The sequence below is a fragment of the Schistocerca piceifrons genome, chromosome 2 (genome assembly GCF_021461385.2).
Source record: "Schistocerca piceifrons isolate TAMUIC-IGC-003096 chromosome 2, iqSchPice1.1, whole genome shotgun sequence".
Taxonomy (NCBI): Eukaryota; Metazoa; Arthropoda; class Insecta; order Orthoptera; family Acrididae; genus Schistocerca; species Schistocerca piceifrons.
The window spans coordinates 843,513,875-843,537,635 of NC_060139.1; the positions used below are offsets into that span (position 1 = coordinate 843,513,875).

Here is a 23,761-nt window from a genome sequence, read left to right on the forward strand (position 1 = left end):
GGTCGAGCGGTTCTAGGCGCTTCAATCTGGAACCGTGCAACCGCTACGGTCGCAGGTTCGAATCCTGCCTCGGTCATGGATGTGTGTGATGTCCTTAGGTCATTTAGGTTTAAGCAGTTCTAAGTTCTATGGGACTGATGACCTCCGATGTTAAATCCCATAGTGCTCAGAGCCATTTGAACCATTTAACACTAATTACGTCTAAAAGTTTAGTATCGACACGTAGGCACGTAGTCAGTACCAAGGTACTTACTACAGGCCTACGTATTGCTGATAAACTTCTAGAACTGGCGACATTTGCGAAGCCGAAACCGGTAATGGTTTTAATAAAATACAAAGACACTGATTTTTGTAATGTAATCTGACACAAAGGTCACCGATTTCCTCGGGAGATACAGCGACCTCATTTGGCGAATAACAGGTACCGTAGATGTAACTGCAAGCTTGAGGGTCGTTTAATAAGTAATGCCCCACTTTTTTTTTTTTAATATGCGAGGGTGATTAGGTAATAGGGTCGGAAGTTCCATGTGGCTTTTCGCGAGTGATGCTGTAGTATACAGAGAAGTTGCAGCATTAGAAAATTGCAGCGAAATGCAGGAAGATCTGCTGCGGATAGGCATTTGGTGCAGTGAGTGGCAACTGACCCTTCACATAGACAAATGTAATGTATTGCGAATACATAGAAAGAAGGATCCTTTATTGTATGATTATATGATAGCGGAACAAACACTGGTGGCAGCTACTTCTGTAAAATATCTGGGAGTATGCGTGCGGAACGATTTGAAGTGGAATGATCATATAAAATTAATTGTTGGTAAGGTGGGTACCAGGTTGAGATTCATTGGGAGAGTCCTTAGAAAATGTAGTCCATCAACAAAGGAGGTGGCTTACAAAACACTCGTCCGACCTATACTTGAGTATTGCTCATCAGTGTGGGATCCGTACCAGGTCGGGTCGACAGAGGAGACAGAGAAGATCCAAAGAAGAGCGGCGCGTTTCGTCACAGGGTTATTTGGTAAGCGTGATAGCGTTACGGAGATGTTTAGCAAACTCAAGTGGCAGACTCTGCAAGAGAGGCGCTCTGCATCACGGTGTAGCTTGCTGCCCAGGTTTCGAGAGGGTGCGTTTCTGGATGAGGTATCGAATATATTGCTTCCCTCTACTTATACCTCCCGAGGAGATCACGAATGTAAAATTAGAGAGATTCGAGCGCGCACGGAAGCTTTCCGGCAGTCGTTCTTCCCGCGAACCATACGCGACTGGAACAGGAAAGGGAGGTAATGACAGTGGCACGTAAAGTGCCCTCCGCCACACACCGTTGGATGGCTTGCGGAGTATAAATGTAGATGTAGATGTGGATGTAAATGAAAACGTTAAATGTGTAATAACAAATCGAAATTTCGCGCCGTTATCCTGTAAGTTGTTAAGCGTGCTACAGACAGCGTGCAGAATGGCCTGTGGGTGGCAGCATAGTGCAGATGCACGCATACCGTCGCAGTATCAGTATAAAGATGGCCGCCCCACTTGCGACGTGCACCAGGGAAGAACAGCGTTCTGTTATTCGGTTTTTCCGTAGTGAAGAGGTGAAACCTATTGAAATTCATCGACGAATGAAGGATCAGTACGGTGATCCATGTTTGTCACAGCAGCAAGTCTACGAATGGAGTAGGAAGTTCGCAAATGGTGTGACTTCAGTGGAAGATGCTCCTCGTCCAGGTCAGGCACAACGAGTTGTGACTCCGCAGAACGTTGCAGCAGTTGAAGCCGTAGTGAAGGAAAACCGCCGAGTGACACTGAATGACATTGCAGCATGTTTACAGATTAGTCATGGGTCAGCACACCGCATTGTGCATGATGTTCTCCAGTTTCACAAAGTGTCTGGAAGATGGGTGTCACGGCAGCTGACTCCTGAAATGAGAGAACTACGTGTTGAAGCTTGTGAAGAACTTCTTCGGCGCTTTGAACGAGAAGGTGACGACTTCCTTTTAAGAATCGTTACTGGGAAGGAAACCTGGATTCATTCCACCAACCGGAAACGAAGAAAGCGAGCAAGGAACAGCGCCATTTCTTATCACCAAAACTAAAAAAGTTTCGCACAGAACCATCAGCAGGGAAGGTTATGATGACTCTTTTGGGGCGAAAAAGGCGGCATTTTGGAGCATTACATGCCTAGAGGGACCACTGTCACCAGTGCATCATTCAAAGATCTCCTAAAAAATCATCTGCGGCCTGCAATCAAATCAATGCGGCGTGGATTGCTGTCAGGAGGTGTCCTTTTGCCACATGACAATGCAAGGCCCCACACTGCCCGTACACAGTTGCCATTATCACAGACCTGCATTTTGAGTGTCTTCCTCATCCACCATACTCACCAGACCTCTCCCCAAGTGATTTACATACGTTTGGACCACTCAAAGACGCAGTGGGAGGAAAGAAGTTACGTTCTGATGAAGAGGTGCGCCACGCGGTGCATGAATGGCTGCGCGGACTACCAATAGAATTTTTTTCTAAAGGAATTTATGCACTTTGTAAGCGCTGGAGGACTTGCATTGAGCGTAGGGGAGATTATGTTGAAAAATAATACACCTTTGTAATACTTCTGCAAAATAAATAATATTAAAAAAATATTTAAGGTTTTCATTTGACTCACCCTCGTACACAGACAAACGTCCTTGTTGGTGCTTCACGTTTGATATTTGTTATTTGCGCCGCGAAGTTTCGAATCGTTCTGGCAGATGGCAGAGCCGTAGTACAGCGTCAAAATGGCGCCTACATACAACTCACGTTACAAGCAACGTGCTGTTATTGAATTTTTATGTGCAGAAAAAGTAACCGTGATGAACATCCATAAACGTTTGTGTGTAGTGTATGACGATGCTCCAGTTGATAGGAGTACAGTTGGGCGATGGGTAAAGGAAGTTACAGCCTCATGAAATGCAGAAACAGAACTCGGGACATTCACTCGGGACATTCCACTGCTCCAGACACGCTGAATCGTGCGAATGCCATTATTCGTGCTGACCGGCGCATCACAATTCGACAATTGGCTCTACAGTTGTCTGTCAGCATTGGAAGTGCGTGTGCAATGATCGAGACTTTCGGATATTCAAAGAGGTGCTCGCGGTGGTTTCCACGAATGCTCACAGCGGACCACAAGGTTCAAAGAAAGGCCATTTCATCTGAATTGTTGGACAGTTTTGAGACCGACGGAGAGGCCTTTCCGCCATGGGTCGTTACGGGGGACAAAAGCTGGATGCACCACTTTGCGACGGAAACAAAAATGACAGTCCGTGGAGTGGCATCATCCTCATTCATCACAAAAGAAGAAATTCAAGACAACTCCCTCTGCCGAAAAGTCATCGTGACAGTCTTCTGGTATTGTGATGGCATCATTCTTGTGGATGTGATGCCAAGAGTGTCAACCATCAATTCAGAGACATACGTGAAGACTCTAAATAAATTCAAGAACCGTTTCCGACGTATTCGATCAGACAAGAATCCAGTTGAAATCTTGATCCAACGCGGTAATGCACGCCCACACAGAAGTCTGAGAACCCGGGAACACATCGCCAAATTGGGTTGGACATCACTGCTTCATGCACCCTACAGTGCAGACCTGACACTCTCGGACTTCCATCTCTTTGGGCTGCTTAAAGAGTCTCTGCGGGAAACACACTTTGAAGATGACGAGAGTGTCAGTCATGCAGTGAAAACATGGCTACGCCTACACGACAAGTGCTCTTACCAGCAGGGAATACATGCTCTTCCACAACGTTGGCGTACGGCCATAGAGCGTGATGGAGACTACGTAGAAAAATAGAACACGGACAATACATGTTCACGTATATTGCCACCAAATTCTGACTCTTAAGGGGGGCAGGACGTCAAACGGGCCGACTTGGACCAGGAGAGGCACCACAGGACATTTTAATCTCCACTGTCTATACTTTTACAAGTAAATTCATAAAACTTTGTCAGCATGACCAGGAAGGATTCAGGATTCACACTCGTAGTAGCGGAAGTTCAATCATTTTTTCACTTACTATTGGCTGCATTTGTTGCTATAGGTACACTTTTCTTCATAAGTAAGAGAGACTGTTCGATGAATTTTACACAACATAAAAACCAAACTTACAGGTGTCTGAAACTCTAGAATCTATTTAATTTATGAAAAAATGAATGAGCTGTTACGTTTTAAACTTTATGTTTAAAAAAATCAAATTTTGTAGTTAATTATCTCAATTTTTACCACAGTTTTTGATGCTGTGGCTAAGTCATGTCTCCGCAATATCTTTTCTTTCAGATGTGCTAGTTCTGTGAGGTTCGCAGGAGAGCTTCTGTAAAGTTTGGAAGGTAGGAGACGAGGTACTGAAGAAGTAAAGCGGTGAGAACGGGGCATGAGTCGTACTTGGGTAGCTCAGATGGTAGAGCACTTGCCCGTGAAAGGCAAAGGTCCCGAGTACGAGTCTCGGTCCGGCATACAGTTTTAATCTGCCAGGAAGTTTCAGGGCGAATACAGTTCGGACAACTTGGTGGAAGTTTCCGACAATGACTGATACTACCTCACTTCATGACACAGCCGCTTGTGTGGCTCTCACAGCCATGAAGATTACGTATGGATGCGCATAGGCCACAAAGTAGCATTGTGCATGTGCTCGGAGTTCTTTTCTAGGCCTCGCGCTGTGTTGTGACACAGCTAACCACCATGTTTCCTTGGTCGCTTGGAATGAGGAAGCCCCCGTTTGGTCGCACAAGGAAGTGCTCGCCTGCTGAAAGGCATACGTCGTTGATAGCGAGTGGTGGAGAACGAGTGCCGTTAACTTGAGATCAGAAACGGAGCGAGTACGAGTCTAATGTTGTGGGTTGCATACTTCACAAATCAAGGTGCCTCTCTTACGTCAGTGCTATAGGGCTCGCTTCGTTCCCGCTGTAGTTCCGCAAGTATGACGAGTTCGAGAACTGTGGCGCTGCGGTCGCTTCATAACCGTCGACTCGTTCTCTCTTAAGCCTAGTTTACACGACGAAATTAGGTTGCGCCACTCGTTGCGTGGAATGAGCTGCACGCAAGTGGTTTTATATATGACTGTAGACACGGTGACACCAGTATACACTTAAGTTTCGTCGTTTTGTGGGTCCCTGAGTCGTGTCTGAAATGAAAGTTTGGCAGCGGCACGTCGCACGAGTTGTGATGGAGTTAAAGCTTGTTGCGTGGAATCGATGCATAAGAAAAAAAATAAGAAACGTGTTTCGATTCGTGACTGGATGGAGAAAAGTCGTCAGCACCCATGTTGAAATTTATAACGGAAGACCCAAGAAGTTATTTTAATTATCTTGGAATGTCACCAGAACTGTTCACGTTTCTTCTAAATAAGTTAGTTATGCAATAAGGAGTAAAGGTACTGTAACGCATGAAGCATTGTTACCAGAACTGAAATTGCATATCATATTGCGTGCATTACAATCGAGAACAATCGGCATGCTGCAAGATGCGGTTTTAGTTGATGATGAAGGTTTTTCATTAACACCAAAATTATTAACATTAACAACAATAATTATTCAAAGCACGCCTCACTAAGAAACTACTCTCTTGAAGGTAGATCTGAACAGTGGCAATATTTCAAAATTCTAACGTATGTGAATGGGGAGCACTGCTGCGATGATTTAAATAGATGAATATTGCATAAAGAATGCAGCTTCTTGAATTTCTATAGCCTTCCCTCCTATCAACAATATTCCTTAACAAAGAGTTAGCCAACTCGAACGATGGGATTTTAGTCTTGTAGACGAGAGCATTGCCACAGCTAGAATTACACTTGCTTGTATTTTTCTTAAGTGTCGCCAAAGTTGGAACACGTCGAAAGTGTTTAGTTTCTCCAACGAGTTGCGCAAACGCGCGGCGCGCATGCGCAGTGGCCGGTAGCGCAATTTCCTGTAACCTAGTGTCGTCTTGTAAACTAGGCTTCACTGAAGAGTGCAGGAGTGTAAGGCTAGTCGTGACTTACTTTTAGTACAGAAGATGAGTACGCGATCTTGCTACTGTAAAGTAGCACTGACAAGGCGAAATGAATAATTGTCGAGATCAGATGGCCTTTCACAAAGCTGTGTTTTGTGAGACAAAAATTAATTGATGCAAAGTACACAATTGGAAATGTGTTTCATTAGATGAGGAGTGATATATGGAATAAGTTTCACGTTATAGTTCACGCTTCAGATGAAAAACATAGAAATTTCGTCCAATGCAAACAAAAGTCACTGCTATGACCCTGCGACAAGAAAGCGCGCTATTTCTGAATTCATTTGGTCATGACAAGTAGCGTTTATGGGCTAACAGCGAGTTGTGTAGCTCATCATTCATATCTGTAATTTATTTTAATAATTAATCACTTGAGCCTCGTCCTCATGTCATGTTTTCTGGTACTGTCGTTACACACTCGGTAACGCCCCGAAAGTGTCACCGTTAGACGTTCTCTAAATAGATATTACATATTTAAATAAATTAAGAGCAGCCTTCGAAACATTTATATATACATAAATGTATGTATAAATAGAACAATATTCACTGCTAACTGATGAGTCGTTATATTGGTGGGTGATTCAGCTCCCCTCCCTATGAGTTTTATGCAATCCGCAATGCCTTCAAAAATCCCACACAAGATTTTAATATTCTGTCGCTTGCTACACACAAACTGAAAGGGCAATTCGGAAAGTAAGAAACGATAGGTTGCGAAATGGAAACCACAGTGAAAATAAAAACCGTTCTATTTGCAACAGTTAGCTACAACTTTCAGCTACTTATCTCCATATTCGCCGATCCGAGTTAGACGTTTGTCGTAGCGTTGTACCAACTTTCCAATACCCTCGTTATAGAAGGCAGTCGCCAGTGCTTTCCGACAATTCTCTACGCTGGCCTACAGCTCGTTGTGTGTGCCAAAATGTTGTCTTCATAGCCAGCGGTTCATATGAGCAGAGATGAAACTCAGAGGGAGACAATTACGGGATGTATTGTGGGTAATCAAACATTTCCAACTGAAAACGATGGAGGAGCATCTTCATTTCCCCTGCAGAATGCGGCTGAGAATTATCTTGAAGAAGAAAGCGTACGAGGGTTATGTAATGTTGGCTGCATAGCTTCAGGCGAAATTTCTCACCTGGCCCTCGTGCTTGGTTGGAGACACTATTGTTCTAGGTATCTTTATGTGCTCCCTGTGTGCTCAGAACTAAAAAAGAACGACGTAACGCGATCGACGGGCATACTAGAGACACTGTCCAACACACCTGTGCAAAACTTCATCGTATTTTCACTGTGGTTTCCATTTCGCGACCGCTCGTTCCTTACTTTCCGAATAACCCTCGTATTAGTGTCACAGGATAAATGAACAAGACCTTTTTGTAGAAAATTTAATGAAGTTAAATTCTGCACTGGGATACGTTTTCACTAGAGGCTGTAATTTTCAAATCACTCAAGAAAAATGTACAAAAGTGATCTTGCAACGCGTTTTTCTTGAATAACTCGAAAACGGTGGCCTCCAGCGAAAACGTATCCCAGCACAAAATTTAACTACATTAAAGGTCCTGTTCTTTTTTTCTTGGGATTGACAAGTTGCTCCTGGTGACTGACAAGGGAACCTCCTCATCGCACCCCCTCAGATTTAGTTATAATTTGGCACAGTGGATAGGCCTTGAAAAACTGAACACAGATCGATCGAGAAAACAGGAAGAAGTTGTGTGGAACTATGAGAAAATAAGCAAAAAATACAAACTGAGTAGTCCATGCCAAGATAGGCAACAGTAAGGCAAAGGTGAACTGAGGAACGACGTGGTCCCATGGTTTGCGTGAGCAGCTGCGGAGCGAGAGGTCCTTGGTTCAAACCTTCCCTCGAGTGAAAATTTTAATTTTTTATTTCCGGTTTACATGACAAACGCTTATGTTTTCATCACTTTTTATGGAGTGACTATCACATCCACAAGAAAACCTCAATCGGGCAAGGTAGAAGAATCTTTTTACCTATTCGCGAAGTGTATAAGTTAGGTGGGTCGACAACATATTCCTGTCATGTGACGCACATGCCGTCGCCAGTGTCGTATAGAATATATCAGACGTGTTTTCCTGTGGAGGAATCGGTTGACCTATGACCTTGCGATCAAATGTTTTCGGTTCCCCTTGGAGAGGCACGTCCTTTCGTCTACTAATCGCACAGTACTGCGGTGCGGCCGCAAAACACAGACACTAAACTTATTACAGTGAACAGAGACGTCAATGAACGAACGGACAGATCATAACTTTGCGAAAATAAAGAAAGTAAAATTTTCACACGAGGGAAGACTTGAACCCAGGACCCTCCATTCCGCAGCTGCTCACGCTACCCACGGGACCACGGCGCTCCTGAGTTCTCACTTTCCTTGATGTTGCATATCTTGAGCATGGGCTATTCAGTTTGTATATTTTGCTTATTTTTTCATAGTTCCACACAACTTCTTCCTGTTTTCTCGATTGATCTGTGTTCAGTTTTTCAAGGCCTATCCACTGTGCCATCTTATAACTAAATGTGAGGGGGGTGCGATGGGGAGGTTCCCTTGTGAGAGAATATTTAACTCTCTTGTGTGGTTTTTGAAGGCGCTGAGGGTTGCATATAACCCATAGGTAGGCGCGGCTGATCACTTGCTTCTGCTTAGGCAGGTCAGACATTTTGTGATATTTCTACTTGCACTCCAGAATGGCTGTAAAGCCGAAAACATGACTGTGTGAAATAAATGAGTAGTAATTTTTCAGTTTAAAGGCGGAAATTTCTTTCAAAAGTGATGCTTATGTAGCGGGAATGCCGCCAGTCTGCGGTTGTACTTGTGAACACCTGTACTCGCTATGCTTTCTGGGCGAGTCGAGTGCGCATATAGCCGACAACAGACTGACGGTACGAGGGGCACTCTACGGACACACGGGAGCGGCACGTTCGTAGATAACATCACAGGTCTCGCTGCCGTGTTTAATGCAAGTGTAAGGTGCTCGTTTCTGACCTTTACCATTCGCTCGGCTGTGCCGCACAGATGTAGTGGTCTAGTAGGTACTACACTACTGGGCATTAAAATTGCTACACCACGAAGATGACGTGCTACAGACGCGAAATCTAACCGACAGGAAGAAGATGCTGTGATATGCAAATGATTAGCTTTTCAGAGCATTCACAAAAGGGTGGCGCCGGTGGCGATACCTACAACGTGCTGACATGAGGAAAGGTTCCAACCGATTTATCACACACAAACCGCAGTTGACCGGCGTTGCCTGGTGAAACGTTGTTGTGATGCCTCGTGTAAGGAGGAGAAATGCGTACCATCACGTTTCCGACTTTGATAAAGGTCTGATTGTAGCCTATCGCGATTGCGGTTTATCGTATAGCGACATTGCTGCTCGCGTTGGTCGCGATCCAATGACTGTTAGCAGAAAATGGAATCGGTGGGTTCAGGACGGTAATACGGAACGCCGTGCTGGATCCCAACGGCCTCGTATCACTAGTAGTCGAGATGACAGGCACCTTATCCGCATGGCTGTAACGGATCGTGCAGCCACGTCTCGATCTCTGAGGCAATAGATGGGAAAGTTTGCGAGACAACAACCATATGCACGAACAGTTCGACGGCGTTTGCAGCAGCACGGACTATCAGCTCGGAGACTGTGGCTGCGGTTACTCTTGACGCTGCATCACAGAAAGGAGCGCCTAGGATGGTGTACACGACGACGAACCTGGGTGCACGAGTGGCAAAACGTCATTTTTTCGGATGAATCCAGGTTCTGTTTACAGCATCATGTTGATCGCATCCGTGTTTGGCGACATCGCGGTGAACGCACATTAGAAGTGTGTATTCGTCATCGCCACACTGGCGTATTACCCGACGCGATGGTATGGGGTGCCATTGGTTACACGTCTCGGTCACCTCTTGTTCGCATTGACGGCACTTTGAACAGTGGACGTTACATTTCAGATGTGTTACGACCCGTGGCTCTACCCTTCATTCGATCCCTGCGAAACCCTACATTTCAGCAGGATAATGCACGACCGCATGTTGCAGGTCCTGTACGGGCCTTTCTGGATACAGAAAATGTTCGACTGCTGCCCTGGCCAGCACATTCTCCATATCTCTCACCAATTGAAAACGTCTGGTCAATGGTGGTCGAGCAACTGGCTCGTCACAATACGCCAGTCACTACTCTTGATGAACTGTGGTATCGTGTTGAAGCTGCATGGGTAGCTGTACCTGTACACGCCATCCAATCTATGCTTGCCTCAATGCCCAGGCGTATCAAGGCCGTTATTACGGCCAGAGATGGTTGTTCTGGGTACTGATTTCTCAGGATCTAAGCTCCCAAATTGCGTGAAAATGTAATCAGATGTCAGTTCTAGTGTAATATATTCGTCTAATGAATAGCCGTTTATCATCTGCATGTCTTCTTTGTGTATCAATTTTAATGGCCAGTCCGAAGGATGAGGAAAGTCGGTGACCCATTGGATGTATGCTTGCCGTGTGAGTACTGATGCCGTGTCGTACCTGCGTGGCCCAGTGGAAGATGAAGCCGGCGGGGCAGCGGAAGTCTGCGCGCAGGCCGACGCGGCAGCGGTGGTAGTCCCGGCAGGCGGTGCCGGGCGTCACGAAGAACATGTCGGCGCTGCTGGCGGGCAGGCAGGTTGCCGCGGCGCACGTCACCTCCACTGCGGGCGCGCACCGGTGCAGCCGCGCGCTGAACGCCAGCCGGCCCGACGCCTCGGGCGGGCAGCGCAGGCGCGCCGACACGCTGCCGTTCTCGCACCTGCCGTCAAAACTTTACAGCTGCGACTGGCGGCGTGGCGAAACTTCTGAGTCTCGTAATTCGTTTGGAGGTGTGTAGATATATCTATAGGGAGCTTATATAAATACACTCTAACATAAAAAAAGGTGCACCTCGAAAGAAATATCTGAATGGGACAGAAGTCGATGGATATGATGTAAATCTGGAATGAGATTTTCACTCTGCAGCGGAGTGTGCGCTGATATAAACCTTCCTGGCAGATTAAAACTGCGTGCCGGACAGAGAGTCTCGGTCCGGCACACGGTTTTAATCTGCCAGGAAGTTTCATATCAGCGCACACTCCGCTGCAGAGTAAAAATTTCATTCTGGAAACATCCCCCAGGCTGTATCCTTTTTTCCAGGAGTGCTAGTTCTGCAAGGTTCGCAGGAGATCTTCTGTAAAGTCTGCAAGGTAGGAGACGAGGTACTGGCAGAACTGAAGCTGTGAGAACGGGTCGTGAGTCGTGCTTGGGTAGCTCAGTTGGTAGAGCACTTGCCCGCGAAAGGCAAAGGTCCCGAGTTCGAGTCTCGGTCCGGCACACAGTTTTAATCTGCCAGGGAGTTTCATGATGTAAGTCTGCAGACAAACAAATGATTACAGATTCAAAAAAATTGGTTGGTTTGTTCAAGAGAAAGAGCTTCAGAAACTGAGCAAGTAAATAGCACAGTGGTCCACCTCTTGCCATAATGCAAGCAGTTGCTCAGTTTCGCGTTGATTAATAGCTTTGTTGGACGTCGTCCCTGAGGATATTGCATCAAATTCCGTACAATTTACACGTTAGATCCTCAAAATCCCGAGCTGGTTGGAGGGCCCTGCTCAAATGGTTCAAATGGCTCTGAGCACTATGGGACATAACATCTGAGGTCATCTGTCCCCTAGAACTTAGAGCTAACTAACCTAAGGACATCACACACATCCATGCCCGAGGCTGGATTCGAACCTGCTACCGTAGCGGTCGCGCAGTTCCAGACTTGAAGCGCCTAAAACCGCTCGGCTACTCCGACCGCGGCCCTGCTCATAATGCTCCAAATGTTCTCAGTGCGGAACAGATCCGGCGACCTTGCTGGCCAAGGTAGGGTTTGCCAAGCACTCAGACAAGCAGTAGAAACTCTCGCCATGAGTGGTTGAGCATTGTTGTTGATGTTGTTGTTGTGGTCTTCAGTCGAGAGACTGGTTTGATGAAGCTCTCCATGCTACTCTATCCCGCGCAAACTTCCTCATGTCCCAGTACCTACGGAAACCCACATCCTCCTGAATCTGCTTAGTGTATTCATCTCTTGGTCTCCCTCTACGATTTTTACCCTCCACGCTGCCCTCCAGTACTAAATTGGTGATCCCTTGATGCCTCAGAACATGTCCTACCAACTGATACCTTCTTCTAGTCAAATTGTGCCACAAATTCCTATTCTCCCTAATTCTATTTACTACCTCCTCATTAGTTACATGATTTACCCCTCTAATCTCAGCATTCTTTTGCAGCATCACATTTCGAAAGTTTCTATTCTTGTCTTGTCTAAACTATCGTTCCATGTATCACTTCCATACAGGGCTACACTCCATACAAATACTTTCAGAAAAGACTTCCTGACACTTAAATCTGCACTGGATGTTAACAAATTTCTCTTTTTTCAGAACCGCTTTCCTTGCCATTGCCAGTCTACATTTTATATCCTCTCTACTTCGATCATGATCAGTTATTTTGCTCCCCAAATAGCAAAGCTCATTTACTACTTTAAGTGTCTCATTTCCTATTCTAATCCCCTCAGCATCACCCGATTTATTTCGACTACATTTCGTTATCCTCGTTTTGCTTTTGTTGATGTTCATCTTATATCCCCCTTTCAAGACATTGTCCATTCTGTTCAACTGCTCTTCCAGGTCCTTTGCTGTCTCTGACAGAATTACAATGTCATCGGCGAACCTCAAACTTTTTATTTCTTCTCCATGGATTTTAATTCCTACTCCGAATTTTTCTTTTGTTTTCTTTACTGCTTGCTCAATATGCAGATTGAATAACATCGGGGATAGGCTACAACCCTGTCTCAATCCATTCCCAACCACTGCTTCCCTTTCATGGCACTCGACTCTTATAACTGCCATCTGGTTTCAGTACAAGCTGTAAATAGTCTTTCCCTCCCTGTATTTCACCACTGCCTCCTTCAGAATTTCAAAGAGAGTATTGCAGTCAACAATGTCAAAAGCTTTCTCTAAGTCTACAAATGCTAGAAACGTAGGTTTGCCTTTCCTGAATCTGTCTTCTAATGTAAGTGGGAGGGTCAGTACTGCCTCACTTGGTCCAATATTTCTACGGAATCCAAACTGATCTTCCCCGAGGTCGGCTTCTACCAGTTTTTCCATTCGTCTGTAAATAATTCTTGTTAGTATTTTGCAGCCGTGACTTATTAAACTGATAGTTCGGTAATTTTCACATCTGTCAACACCTGCTTTCTTTGGGATTGGAATTATTATATTCTTCTTGAAGTCTGAGGGTATTTCACCTGTCTGGTACATCTTGCTCACCAGATGGTAGAGTTTTGTCAGGGCTGGCTCTCCCAAGGCTATCAGTAGTTCTAATGGAATGTTGGGCATTATCTTGCTCAAATGCAAGTCGAGGATGGCTTGTCATGAAGGACAGAGCAACGGGGTGTAGAATACCGTCGATATACTGCTGTGCTGTAAAAATGCCGTGGATTACAACCAAAATGGTCCTGCTGTGAAAAGAGATGGCACTCCAGACCATCACTCCTGGTTGTCGGGCCTTATCGTGGGTGACAGTCAGGATGGTATCCCACCGCTGACAGGGCGTTTTCAGACATGTTACCATGGTGCCCAGTTCGAAGCAGAACTTATCACTGAAGACAGTTCTGCTCTAGTCAGTGACATTCCATGTCGAATGTGCCCGACAACACTGCAGATCGACTTGTTGGTGTACAGAGGTCAATGGTAGCAGGTGCAACAGGTGTGGTGAGTTCAGCCCCCTTTCTGTGAACCGCCTATTAGTGATCATTGTGGCCAGTGAAGCACCAGTTCACCGTTGGGTCGATGATAATAATGAATCCGGAACTCTGAGTCCCTCTCTAACACTCCTGGGTCTTGCTGGGTCCTCACGTTCCTTTGTCTCTTTAGGTCAACCAAAAAAATGGAAATGAGCGTATGGTATCGTTGGCCGGGAAGCCCCATTCGGGGAAGTTCGGCCGCCAAGTGCAAGTCTTATTTCATTTGACGCCACATTGGGCGTCCTTATTGATACTGTGTTCGGCCATGGTGCATTCATTCTAATATCGAGCGATTTTCCGATTACTCCAACTGGATTTTTTGAGCCAAAATACATGTCCTCTCTCAAATAATGACATTTGCATATATTGTTCACACGCTTGTCTGCGATATGTACTTACTGTCCAACTGAGTACACGGAATCGCATTCGCCAAGACTTTATGCCCTGGTATCGAAATTTCCGCTGTTTACTATCCTTGCCAGCGGCACGATGAAACTGGGCTGCAGTGTCGCACATTGATCCATCAGCGGCCAAAGTTTACAATTTTGTAATTTCCGTCGATACCTGTATGAATATAGATTTCTGACCAATTTCTGTAACTCCTTCGTGGTGCGTCATTTTTTTGTCTTAGAGAATATTTCTTCTCCTTTTATAATTTTTTTGTTTATTGTATTTACTAATACAGGTCATAACAAACACTATAAGGTCTTGCAAGACCTGTCCCACACATCCTCCCACTACCACCTGCTCCAGACCTGTCACAGGCATCTCCTACCTCCCCAAAGCCAGGGCCACCTGCAAAAGTAGCCTTGTAATCTACCAACTAAACTGCAATCACTGTGCGGCTTTCTACGAGGGCATGACAACTAATAAGCTGTTTTTCCATGAGTGGCCAAGGTCAAACTTCGGCCGAGAGACAGTTGGATCACCCAGTTGCTGAACATGCCACCCAAAATATTGTGCTTAACTTTAACGACTGCTTCGCAGCCTGCACCATCTGGATTCTTCCTACCAACCACCTAACACCGTCTTTCCTGAAGTGCACAAGTGGGGAGGACTCTCCCTAAAACAAATCCTTCGTTCCCATAACGTCCCTGGCCTCACCCTTCTCTAGTCCCTGCCCTTCTTCCTACCTACGACTGCCCTGCTCCTACTCTAGTTCTACATATGTCTGCTATCCTGCCAACACACCTACTCGTTTTTCCCATTCTTTACTCCTCTCCTTTCCGCTGTCACTTCGCTCGCAGTCTCACGACACTCCACTAGCAGTGCGTCCCGATCCCATCACGTCCTTGCACACTCCCTCGGGCAGCACAGCGTCTTCTCCCACCCGTAACCTGCTGTCCCTCCCCCTCTTCGCCCCATGCTTCCTCGTTGCCTACACCACACACCCAGCAGATTGCTGCACATATCAGACACAGTCGCATTCATTCAGGCCGCATTGCCCATACACAGTGGCCATTTGTAAGTGAGTTGTGCTTGTGTGAATGTGTGTGTGTGTTCTCTACTTCGGAAATAGAACTTTGCATAAAAGGTTAAATATTTTAGCAGGCTTTTTCACTGTACCTACCTGTAACTCCATGCCTCCTCTATGTGGTGAGTATCACTCTAGCCTTCCCATATTGTTGTAAACAATAGAAATACATCTACAGCTACTGGTGAAACGCAACAATAGAAGGGCGAAGAATGGAGAGGAGAAGACAATGATTGTTGACGTTATGGCATGGCTGTTGGAATGGATGTGCTTTATGGGGACATGGATAAAACATTTCAATTAATGTGTGCGCTGTATCAATGTGAACTACAGAAACACAGTGACTGCTGTTGAGTAAACTGTGAACTGTACCACGTGCTTTCGTTTCTAGATAAACAAAGACTTTTTTGTGTCTGCAAGGGACACATATGAGTGGACTGTTGGTGAAACAATACCTGTGTATGATAACGGATTTGAGCGTTACGAGGACTGTGCTCGATGTGAATCAGCTTTGAAATATATTTTGTCACTCAGTGAGCTGAAAATGTTTTGTTGGCATCAAAGAGTGAGTTGTTGCACAGACTAATATCAGTAAACACCCCACCTCTGATACTTTAAAGAATCGAACTCTCATGTAAAAAACATCTTCAGATTTCTGATTACTCTACAAATGAGTTCATGTGTAAAATATTTGACGCTAAGCTTGTAAGCGAGAGAAAGCTTGGCAAAAATTTGAAACTGTGATTAAAGTTTGTTGAAAGTGGCTAAGTGTTCCCATTCTCAAATACTGGAGGACTGGTAGGCCTACCGCGAGAACTCCTTACCAACCACGCTACCAGGATAGGAGCAAATTACAGAGTATGCATTGCTGTTCGTCGTGATCAGACACCCCATTAAAAACCATATACCTCCTTTTGTGTCGTCCAGAGGCCATAAGAAACGCGATGACTTCAGTATAATTATTGCCTTTGAATAAAAGTGTCATTTCTGTTTGTCTCATTGCGTATTTCTTCCAGTGACCTTCCGTAATACACTGTAGCAGTTCTTTCTATGTATGGCCCAAATTTCATCGAGCTATGTTACTTGGCAGTGATACATCACGCGAAAGTTACTTCCATCCTTGAGTTTTGCATACCAGTGTAGTATGGGTAATTTACACACTGTGAGTCATCCTGCCTCAAGATATATACACAATTTCTAACTGTAATACTTCATTTATTACGTTAAATCTTGTCGTGAAAGCATTTTCTGTCTTTAAATTCAGTCTGTAACTGTGTGATATATTGAAACTCACTTTATTTTATTGCCCCTCAAAGCCTTTAGATAGGCAGCCCGCAACAGAGACTGTGCCCTGGGCCAGCTGTTTAGTAATACAGATACTCTGTAAATATGTCAGTGTGCTTCCAAAGTTTGAAGCTAGCTCGTTTGTGCAAAATCAGTCAGTAACTTTCACAAAAGTCTAAAAAAAATGTCAGTCAATATTTTCTCCGTTTATACTCCTTTGCTCGGCTTCACAACAATGCTTGTATCATCTGTAAACAGGACTAAATCTGCCTCCTCATTCAAATAACATGATAGATCACTAAAATAAGGCAAGAATAACAGTAGTGGGTCAATAATCGAACCTTCTGGGACTCCCATTGCGATTTCGTACTACGCAAGTGATTTGGCATTCCTCTTTGTATTACTTACACAGACAAGGATAGCTTTCTGCATTCTGTTTCTTAAATAATAACTAAAACAGGCAGGTTCTGAACTACACAGTCTATAAAAACTTAAGTTTCTGTGATAAAATTTTATGACTGACTCAGTCAAATGCTTGCGACACATCGCAGAAAATCGCAGTTGGTGTTATTTTGAAATTTAAGGATTTAATTGTGTGCTCAGCAAATGTATAAATATATAACTTACGAGGAGAAAACGACAGGTGCTATAACCCGATTTCCAACAACTTTCCTCAGTGGAAGAGAAGCCAAAATAAGCGAACACGCGTCTATACTTATCCGTAGATTCACGATCGTTCCTGAGAGAACGATCTTCAAAGTTTTCGAGGTAATTTAGATGTCTTTTAAGGTACTGGAAGCTCATTTCAGCTTGTGAATAGTGACTAACGTGACTTTTGCGCCCTGTGTTCAAAACTCGATTATTGGTTTTATTTATTTCATTTTTTCATTTACCTACGCATGTTCGTAGGTTACTGCACGTATGTTTCTTATCAGGTTAGGGGATACAAGGCGTTATATTAATTGTAAAATTACAACTGCGTTTCATAACAAGTGTTACTTATTTATATATGAAACGTATGTGTATGGTATTTTCAGGGTTACAGTCTCTGTAAATTATCATACTCTTATATTTAATTTCTACATCAGTTTTCAATTCTTATATCTTATGCGTACTTTTATTATTCAGGAGGATTTGGTGCGTTTCCTTGGATGATACCGATAGCAGAAACATTCTAAACGTAGAAATTCCGACCTCCACGAGCATCGCGTGAAGGTCGAGTTGCCACAGCGACATTTATTCGTATGAATCTCACTAGCAAAAGAAATGTCCTTATCATTGATGAAAATTTCACGTGTTGGCATTAATTTGTGGGGCAAACCACACAAAAAAGGTCTCTTTTCCGAAATCTGGCTCTTGCAATTGATTATGAATCAAGATATACTACAGAATTTCACCGAAAATAATTTCAAATAATTTTTTCATTCATATATTATTTTTCTTTTCTTTTTTAAATTCATTCACCGGGTATACGACTAGTAGACGTACTGGGTGATCAAAAAGTCAGCATAAATTTGAAAACTTAATAAACCACGGAATAGTGTAGATAGAGAGGTAAAAATTGACACACATGCTTGGAATGACATGGGGTTTTATTAGAACAAAAAAAAGTATTGCTAGACGCGTGAAAGATCTCTTGCGCGCGTCGTCTGGCGATGATCGCGTGCTCAGCCGCCACTTTCGTCATGCTTGGCCTCCCAGGTCCCCAGACCTCAGTCCGTGCGATTATTGGCTTTGGGGTTACCTGAAGTCGCAAGTGTATCGTGACCGACCGACATCTCTAGGGATGCTGAAAGACAACATCCAACGCCAATGCCTCACCATAACTCCGGACATGCTTTACAGTGCTGTTCAAAACATTATTCCTCGACTACAGCCGTTATTGAGGAATGATGGTGGACATATTGAGCATTTCCTGTAAAGAACATCATCTTTTTTCTTTGTGTTACTTGGTTACGCTAATTATAACTATTCTGATCAGATGAAGCGCCATCTGTCGGACATTTTGTGAACTTTTATATTTTGTGGTTCTAATAAAACCCCATGTAATTCCAAGCATGTGTGTCAATTTGTACCTCTCTATCTACATTATTCCGTGATTTATTCAGTTTTCAAATTTATACTGACTTTTTGATCACCCGGTATATGGACAGCGTTATTTCAATATAAATTGAAAAACATTTACGTAGTAATCTTCTACGGAGATGGGTACATAAATGAAAATCAGAGATAGTTGTGGGTTTGGAACACGGGGCGCAGTAGTGAAAAGCCGCGTCGCTAGCCGCTGTGCCGCCACTGAGGTTGGATCACTTACGCTCTAAAAGGCATACAAATATCTCGAGAAGTTTAACTTCGTCTACTCAGAAACGGTCCAATATCTGCCGACAAGCAGGGAGATGTGTTCGCTTATTTTTACCCCTCTGCCACTGAGAGAGTTCTCTGGAAAATCAGGTTATGGCACTTGTCGTGTTCTCCTCGTCAGTAGGGGCCTCCTTTTGAAATCCAGTCTGTTATTGGTTAACTAACCCGTTACTGCACAGGTGCATAACAACTTTGGAGTACATCATCAACCAAAAATGTTTAGAAAATAATGTAGGAGTGACACTGGGTGACAGTTATTGATATCAGTGAGTCACCCTTCTTACAGAGAGACCTTATCAGAAGGTTAGTTGCAGAACCACAAAACCCATTGAAATATACGAGCTGAGGATGTGTAACTCAGCGGGAAGAAGCTTTTAAACTGTAAGATGAGAAAAAGGAGAGGAAGCAGTCGGGTACCTGTAGTAGGAAGCGCAGCCGTCGGAGACGTTAGGGTGGAGCCCGTCCGGCTGCAGTACGCAGGGCCGCCACTCCGCCGCCGCCTCGCAGCGCCCGGACACGAACACAGAGCCGTCCGCACACCGCAGCACCTGCGCTTCGCCGCCTGAGCACCTGCGCAAACACCTCTCCACGTCTCACCTCAAACTCAGGGTCCTGCTGGTAAGGCATACCTGCGCAGACTGGACAGTAGGGGAAGGGATCTCGGTAGTAGTGGGGGTTCCATCGCGTTCGGCCACTACGTGCTAGGGGAGGTACAGTTCAGTAGCTGAAGCCTCACAAGCAGATAGCGAGTCCGCAAACGATCATATTAACAGGTTATTCCAATGTGACCACTAATTCGAATAGTCAGTAGGTTACTGAATAAGAACATCAGTGCATGAAGGTCTGAGAGGACCACCTTCCGCAGTGTGCAGCTCAGCAGGCGACTTCAAACTAAGAGAGTCCCCTTTCTGAACGAAGGGGTGGACTCGCCCGGCGCTCAGAACGACAGTACGTTTCTCTGCAGGAGCCAAGTTATTTTGCGTGGACTCTAAGTCCATACATTTATTGCCTGTGCGTAAGAACGCACAGCTTTTATCATACGCACAAAAGTATGCTTAAAGAGTAATGTGGAATACAAAGTCAGAGAACTGGCTGGCAATTTGTTCTGACCTGTAACGGTATCTGGGTTCAAAAAATGGTTCAAATGGCTCTGACCACTATGGGACTTAACTTCTGAGGTCATCAGTCCCCTAGAACTTAGAACTACTTAAACCTAACCAACCTAAGGACATCACACACATCCATGCCTGAGGCAGGATTCGAACCTGCGACCGTAGCGGTCGCGCGGTTCCAGACTGAAGTGCCTAGAACCGCTCAGCCACTTCGGCATGCACGGTATCTGGGCTATCGACCAGTTCATTACAGGTAATATCCTGCACGGATAAGAGAGAACTGAATGTACGAATGCACGGTTCCAATGTTCTCGAGCTTCCAGCCTGTAAACTTCCGACAAATTCAGTAAGCCATTTTATCAATGGCTTGAAAGCGAAAGGTCCCCCAGGGAAGGTGCGAAACAACTTGCGTTTTTGACATTCTGTTGTTCAGGGAATTTTTCTCAGAATACACTGCTTTTCTAAACGACAGTAGACTTTCATTTATCGCCGTGGTTCTTGAGTGCTTTGCATTATTCTTAGCGAGTTAGAACATTTTATTTGAGTTCGGGCGAGCAGAATTGAGGACATTTGGACGGAAGATTACTGAAAATCACGTTCGCTATCGCATTCTGGCTGTTAACGCAAGTAGTTTTCAGGCCCTTGAAAAGGCTATGGCATCCAAAAATCGTACAAGACTACCAAACATTTCAACTTATAAAACTAAATGAAGCGGTTGATAATGGAAGCAAGACTGAAGAAAAATCAAGACACTTTCATAGGATTTGTCGACTGGGAAGCGTTCGACAGTGTGAAATGGTGCACGATTTTCGAAGTTATAGGGGTAAGCTATAGGGAAAGACGGGTCGTATATAATATGTAAAAGAACCAAGAGAGAAGAATGAGACTGCCGGCCTCGGTGGCCGTGCGGTTCTAGGCGCTGCACTCCGGAACCGCGGGACTGCTACGGTCGCAGGTTCGAATCCTGCCTCGGGCATGGATGTGTGTGATGTCCTTAGGTTAGTTAGGTTTAAGTAGTTCTAAGTTCTAGGGGACTGACGACCTAAGATGTTAAGTCCCATAGTGCTCAGAGCGATTTGAACCATTTTTTGAAGAATGAGACTGGAAGACCAAGAACGAAGTGCTCGAATTATAAAGGGTGTAAGGCAAGGTTGCAGTCTTTCGCCTCAGCTATTTAATATGTACATCGAAGAAGCAATGAGGGAAATAAAAGAAAGGTTCAAGATTAGGATTAAAATTCAAAGTGAAAGGATATCAATGATAAAATTCGCTGATGACCACTATCGTCAATGAATGTGAAGGAAGATTACAACATCTGTTGAGCAGCATGAACAGAATAATCAGTACGGAATGTGGACTGAGTGTGAATCGAAAGAAGACAAAAGTAATGGGAAACAGTAGAAATGAGAACAGCCAGAAACTTGACATCAAAAACGGTGATCATGAAGTACATGAAGTGAAGGAATTCTGCTGCCTAGGCAGCAAAATAACCCGTGTTGGACGGAGCAAGGAGGACATCAAAAGCAGAGTAGCACTGACTGGTGTCAAACATAGGCCTTAATTTGTGGAATTGTAAGTAGTCTGTTTTGGTTTCTATGTTGGCAACGTCACGTAACCCTCTGTATGAAAATCACTGGCTGTGCTGTGTGCAGTCTGTGGCTGGTTGGCATTGTTGGAATATTCGCTATTGTAGTGTTGGGCAGTTGGATGTGAACAGCGCGTAGCGTTGGGCAATTGGAGCTGAGCCGCCAGCAGTGGTGGATGTGGGGAGAGAGATGCCAGAGTTTTGAGCGGACGATCTGGACGTGTGTCCATCAGAAAGAGTAAATTTGTAATACTGTATATCATGATGATGACTTTTGAATAATATTAAGGTAAATACATTGTTTGTTCTCTATCAAAATGTTTCATTTGCTAACTATGCCTATCAGTAGTTAGTGCCTTGAGTAGTTAGAATCTTTTATTTAGCTGGCAGTATTGGCGCTCGCGGTATTGCAGTAGTTCGAGTAACGAAGATTTTTGTGTGGTAAGTGATTCATGAAAGGTATAGGTTATTGTCAGTCAGGACCATTATTTTGTAGTGATTATTGAAAGTCAGATTGCGTTGCGCTAAAAATATTGTGTCAGTTTAGTGTTGATCAGAATAAGTAAAGAGAGAAAAAATGAGTACGTTCAGGTTTGCTCAGCTGTTTGAAAACAAATAACGTAAGAGGTTTTCCAGTACAGTCATTCATAAATTTTTCTAAGGGGAGGTTTCAGAAGAAATTTTTAAGAATGTACGTTTTGGAGCACCGCATTGTATGGTAGTGAAACATGGACAGTGGGAAAACCGGAACAGAGGATAATCGAAGTATCTGAGTTGTGGTGCTACACAAGAATGTTGAAAATTAAGGTAAAGAATCAGGGGGTTCTCTGCAGAACCGGTGAAGGAAAGAAAATATGGAAAACGATGACAAAAAGAAGTGACAGAACGATGGGACATCTGTTAATCAGGTAATAACTTCTAATAACTGCGATGGAGCTAGAGGGAGCTGTAGAGGGTAAAATTTGGAGAGGAAGACAGCATATAACTGAGGAAGAGCTATTCTGAGATGAGAAGGTTGGCAAAAGAGAGGAATTCGTGGTGAGCGGCATTAGAACAGTCAGAACTCTGATCACTCAATAAATAAGTAAATAAATAAATGATACACAGTAAAATTTTACCCACAGCCGCACAGTAGCACAACACGGCAATTACTGCGGGCGGCAGGTGGCCACTAAGAAGCAAATGCGGAAGCGCAGGCGTTACCTGTAGTAGTGGACGGCGGAGTGCGGGTGCGGGTACAAGCCGTCGGCGCGCCGCCGGCAGAAGGACGCGTCCAGCGTGGCGGGGGCGGCCGACGCAGTCCGCTCCGAGTCCTCTTGCTCCGTCTTCTGCAACACACAGTGGCATTCCTCCGCCTGTACTGCCTCATCTTATCGCACATCGATACGGAACTGCAGTTTACAAAGTCTGACATACTATCTCTTCAAAAGTATCCAGACATCTACACTGAAGAGCTAAAGAAACTGGTACACATGCCTAACATCGTGTAGGACCCAGGCGAGCACACAGAAGTGCCGCAACACGACGCTGCATGGACTCGACTACTGTCTGAAGTAGTGCTGGAGGGAACTGACACCATGAATCCTGCAGGGCTGTCCATAAATCCGTCAAAGAATACGAGGGGTTGGAGATCTCTTCTGGACAGCTCGTCGGTGGCCAGAATAAGTGTTTAAACTCAGAAGAGTGTTCCTCCAGCCTCTCTGTACAATTCTGGACGTGTGGGGTGTCACATTGTCCCGCTAGACTTCCCCAAGTCGGTCGGAATGCACAGTGGACACGAATGGTTGCAGGTGATCAGACTGGATGCTTACGTACGTGTCACCTGTCAGAGTCGAATCTAGACGTATCAGGAATCCCATATCACTCCAATTGCACATGCTCCACACCATTTCAGAGCCTCCATCAGCTTCAACAGTCCCCTACTGACATGCAGGGTCCATGGATTCATGAGGTTGTCTCCATTCCCATACACGTCCATCTGCTCGATACAATTTGAGATGAGATTCATCCGACCAGGCAACATATTTCCCGTCATCAACAATCCAATGTCGGTGTTGGCGGGCCCAGGCGAGGCGTAAAGCTTTGTGTCATGCAGTCATCAAGGGTACACGAGTCGACCTTCGGCTCCGAAA

General features: G+C 44.7%; 1 protein-coding gene across 1 annotated transcript in view; it reads right to left on the reverse strand.

The window, feature by feature from the left end:
* Nucleotides 1–23,761, reverse strand: part of LOC124775921 — a 277,056-nt gene that overhangs the window by 46,726 nt on the left and 206,569 nt on the right. The window contains exons 3-5 of the mRNA XM_047250765.1: nt 22,833–22,957; nt 19,350–19,502; nt 10,540–10,798 (exon numbers count right to left, since the gene is read on the reverse strand). Coding sequence (XP_047106721.1) covers nt 10,540–10,798; nt 19,350–19,502; nt 22,833–22,957 — 537 coding nt within the window. The remainder of the gene's footprint in view (nt 1–10,539; nt 10,799–19,349; nt 19,503–22,832; nt 22,958–23,761) is intronic.